The sequence below is a fragment of the Piliocolobus tephrosceles genome, chromosome 1 (genome assembly GCF_002776525.5).
Source record: "Piliocolobus tephrosceles isolate RC106 chromosome 1, ASM277652v3, whole genome shotgun sequence".
Classification (NCBI taxonomy): Eukaryota; Metazoa; Chordata; class Mammalia; order Primates; family Cercopithecidae; genus Piliocolobus; species Piliocolobus tephrosceles.
In genome coordinates, this window is record NC_045434.1 from 182,648,123 (window position 1) to 182,652,310 (window position 4,188).

The following is a 4,188-nucleotide window of genomic DNA, read 5'->3' on the forward strand; positions in this document are numbered from 1 at the left end:
ACTGCCGCAGGCTGAAACCTGGGCTCTGGGACTTGGTTCCAATGTCTCTGCTCTGCCTGGCGTCTCCCTTATGGGCATCAGGGAGACAGTTAATGCCCTGCTTTTGGGCTGTGCCCAGCAGAATAAGCACTCACTAAACTTGGCAGATGCTGCCACAAGCTGTCTCGGTGATAAATTTGACATTCACATCCCAGAAAGTGCGGGATGGAAGACAGAACACAGGCCTTGGGGTCCTTTGATCAAGGTGGGAGCGCTGGTTCTCGAAGTCACTGGCAGTAGGACTCTGGGTCTCCTGTGAAGAAGGAGCTGCAGGATTACTGTAAGGACCCAATGAGGTGATCCATGGGAAAAATCTTCAAACTTGTAAAGCACTTCACAAGTGTCTGTGTCACAGCTGTCACTAATAACACCACCCGCAGCTCACCGACGCCCCCCTCCCACCTCCTCCAGATCTGCCCCCAGGAGATGTGGACTGGCTGGGGCTGGACCAAGGACTCCAGGCTTCAGATGTGGAAACTGAGGCTCAGCAGGGACCCTCGGGTCCTCAGCCTTCACGCTCCTGGACCTGCCCAGGCCCCGGCAGAGAGATCCCTGCTGTGTCTGCTGCAGGGCCACTGCCCGCGAGTGACCCCTCTCTCCTTTCTGTCGCAGGGCACAGCGTGGATCCTGGCCTGGCCGGCCTGCTGGGTCAACGGGCCCCGCGCTCCCAACAGCCTTTCGTGGTTACTTTCTTCAGGGCCAGTCCGAGTCCCATCCGCACCCCTCGGGCAGTGAGGCCACTGAGGAGGAGGCAGCCGAAGAAAACCAACGAGCTGCCGCAGGCCAACCGACTCCCAGGGATCTTTGGTGAGGGCTGGGCGGGGTGGGGCCGAGGCCCTGCGGGCTTCCAGTTGAGAGAGGCAGAGAACCAAGTGGTGGCCCAGAGCCCTCAGGCTCAGGTCAGTTCAAGCTGACGGCCACTCTCCAGCCACCTTTCCTGACCCCATCTTTTGCCCTGATGCACCCTGGTGACCGGCACCCCAGAGGCCTGTCCTGCCTGTCCCTGCCTGTCCCTGCCACCCAGAAGGCCCCCTCTCTCTCCCTGGCTCCTCCAGGTCCTTCCCAGGAGCCTCCATCGGAATCAGCTGCCCCTTCCCTGGGAGCCGCAGCCCCTCGTGACCCGTGGTTGTGCCTGGGCACCCTGCAGCATCCTCTGCTGCTTATGTGAAGTTTTCTCCCCAACTGGGCCAAGCCCTTCAGGATCAGGGACAGGCCTGACCCGACCCTGTGGCCTCCTTCCCAGGGAGTCGGCCCTTAACTGGCCTGGCCATGAGCCACTTGAACCTGAGGAGCGGGTGTGGCAGGAGAGGGTGGGCTGGAGTCACAGGGGTCTCTAGAGAGGAGGCGGCACAGGATGGCTGAGGGTCCTGCTGGGCTGTTTACTGGCGCGTCAAGACGCTCCCAGGCTGAAGGACAGGGGAGTGCTGTGCACAGTGTCACTCCAGCCATCGGGAGCCATGGCAGGCTCTTCAGCTGGGTCATGGTACAAGCAGCGTTCCAGGGATGGGCTTTATGAGACCAAATAGTTTCCTGTCATTCGTTTATTTGACAAATGACAAATCAGGACATCCCCCACCCTGGTACCCCGTAGTAGCTGCAGAGAGCAGGAACCCCAGAAAAGACCTTGCCCTTCTGTCCCTGCAGATGACGTCCACGGCTCCCACGGGCGGCAGGTCTGCCGTCGGCACGAGCTCTACGTCAGCTTCCAGGACCTTGGCTGGCTGGTAATTGCTGACTCTCCTTGTTTCTGAAATGACAATCACCACCTGTAGATCAGAAGTGAATCTGTAGGGAGGACATAGAATCATGAGTGACTTCAGTTTTTCTTCTTTATTTTTTTTCTGTGTTTTCCAAGTTTTCTAAAGAGGGAATATGGTGAGAAAGGGCATTTTATTTTTTAAACATGAAAATGAAGACTGCAACTAAGCTGTCAGCTTTGCAGCAGGGAAACTGAAACTGAGGCCAGGCTGGCAGTGCCTCCCTGCATCGGCTGCAACTGCAGCTCTGGGAGGTGCAGGCAGGAGAGGGCTGGCTGGGAAGGGGGACGCAGAGCGAGGATGGGGGATGTCGGGCCTGAGCTCCCACCCAGCCCTGTCTGCTGGGGTTCCTAGGTGGATTCAGACCTCCTGGGGGAGACTGCCTTGCAGGGACCGAGGGTGGGTTTGGGCCCTGACGCTCAGGGAGGTTCAGGGGCAGCCCTGGGCTGTCCTGTGACAAGTCCAGTGACAGGATGGGGGGCTCAGGAGGGGCACATGGATGGGACTCACCTTCTCCCATGCCCCTAGGACTGGGTCATCGCCCCCCAAGGCTACTCGGCCTATTACTGTGAGGGGGAGTGCTCCTTCCCGCTGGGCTCCTGCATGAACGCCACCAACCACGCCATCCTGCAGTCCCTGGTCAGTACCGTGCCCATTCTGCCCAGCCCCATGGGGTAGGGTCTCTGTGGAGAGGGGTCTGGTCCAGCCGGCCGGGAGGGCAGTGAGGCCACCTGCTCCACATCTCAAGGGGCTTCCTCTGCACAGAGTCAGTAACATGGGTAAATTCCCACAGCTCTGCAGGAACTTGTCCTCACACAGCCACACTAATACATGTAGACTCACACCTGAACACAGAAACACCCCGCACTGACACTGAACAGTCGTGTACACGTGCCTGTTCTATGCACCGCACATGCTCCTGTGGGACACTTATGCACCTGCATGTGGTGCCCAGACTGACGGAGGCACAGCTCCTTACGGTCAGAGGCACAGCACACGAAATGGACGTGCATGCCTGTGTGGGGACTGTGTGATCTTAACACACACGGGCCCCCGAGTACGCTGGGAAGTCTGGCCGCCCACAATATGTGCACACGATGTGCGGGACATGTGTGTGCTATCACCCACCTGTGCCACACCGCAGGCAGGAAGCATCTGGACGGTTTGGCTCTCAACCCTTTGGCTTTTCCCCCAGTTTCTCTCTTGGCCATTTGTGTTTTCTCTGGATCCCCTGGCTTTTGATGCCTTGTTGTCTGGGGCAGCCTTCAATGATGAAAGCAGGCTTCTGATGGGATCACTGGTGCTGCTCACTGCGGAGTGCTCTGTGTGTTTGTGGATTCTGGCACTGAGGCTTCCTTCTAGAACTTTTTACCTAGAATCCCAGTTCCTGGTATTCCACAGCCTTACGTTTTTCTCGTAGGAGGTTGTTCAAAGGCGATGCCTTGATGTGAGAGGAAAGGAATTACTAAAGCAGCTCTAAGCCTATGATAATGATTCCTTTCTGGGTGGTCAAATGGCGTTTGCTGGACACCTGGAGCTGCCTCCTTGGAAAGGCTCGGGGTGATGAGGATGCGTGGGGCGGCCCGGCCTAGCCACCCTCTATGCATGTGTGGGAGGTGCAGGGGAAGGTGACTTGCACCTGCAGCTCCCGGACTCCATCCTCTCTACCCTTGCCCCTGCCCCTCAGGGGCTCAACTAAAGTGAGTGCTCACAACCTGCTGGGCAGCAAACAGGCGCTGAGCTCTAGGGGATGCTGTCGGTTTGTCCAAAGCAAACCAACCGTGGAGCTGACACCTCCTGTGAGAAAGAGCAGAGCAGCTGCCTCATCAGTGGAGAGAGACTGTGCCTGGCCTCTCCACAGAAGGAGTGGGCCAGTCAGCAGCTGGAGGAGGAATGTTCCAGCAGAAGGAGCAATTCCAAGGCCCTAAGACAGGAGTGAGCTTGGCAGGTTCAGGGCCAGCAGGGAGGAGGGGCTGGGTGCAGTGAGTAGGAGGAGGGCAGAGGGAGGTGACACCAGGGTGGGCAGGGCCGGCTCCCCTAGGGCCTGGGGGTCTAAGTGAAGGTGGATTTTATTTCCAGTAACCCAATAGGCTGTCGGAGCTCTTTAACAAAGCAGTGTTCTGGTCCACATCACCCTTCAGAAGGACCTCTCTCTGGCTGCTGGGGGAGACTGGGATGGGGGATGGGGGCGGCAGTGGAAGGTGGAGGAGTTGGGGATGAGTGAGGGCTGCTGTGGTCACCTGGCAGGTGATGGCAGCTGGACGGGGCAGGTGGTCCGAGGCAGCATGGAGGTGGAGGTTGAGCCAGGGGCTGCTCCCAGGGAAGGCAGAAGGCGAGAGGAGTCATCCAGGAGGCCTCCCAGGCGGGGACTATGATGTCAGGGCAGGAGGAA

General features: G+C 58.5%; 2 protein-coding genes across 3 annotated transcripts in view; one reads left to right on the forward strand and one right to left on the reverse strand.

Annotated features, from left to right (window-relative positions):
• Nucleotides 1–4,188, forward strand: part of BMP8B (bone morphogenetic protein 8b) — a 32,778-nt gene that overhangs the window by 9,501 nt on the left and 19,089 nt on the right. The window contains exons 4-6 of one of the 2 annotated variants that reach the window (XR_003309708.1): nt 652–846; nt 1,684–1,863; nt 2,320–2,425. Coding sequence is in view for 1 of the 2 variants with exons in the window: in XM_026455709.1 (XP_026311494.1) it covers nt 652–846; nt 1,684–1,763; nt 2,325–2,435 (386 nt within the window). In the remaining variant the exon portion in view is untranslated. Of the gene's footprint in view, nt 1–651; nt 847–1,683; nt 1,864–2,319; nt 2,436–4,188 lie in introns of those variants that run through there. The other variant, XM_026455709.1, reaches the window with a different exon arrangement.
• Nucleotides 1,566–4,188, reverse strand: part of PPIE (peptidylprolyl isomerase E) — a 40,169-nt gene continuing 37,546 nt past the window's right edge. Inside the window, exon 10 of the mRNA XM_026455710.1 lies at nt 1,566–1,824. Coding sequence (XP_026311495.1) covers nt 1,813–1,824 — 12 coding nt within the window. The 3' untranslated portion in view covers nt 1,566–1,812. The remainder of the gene's footprint in view (nt 1,825–4,188) is intronic.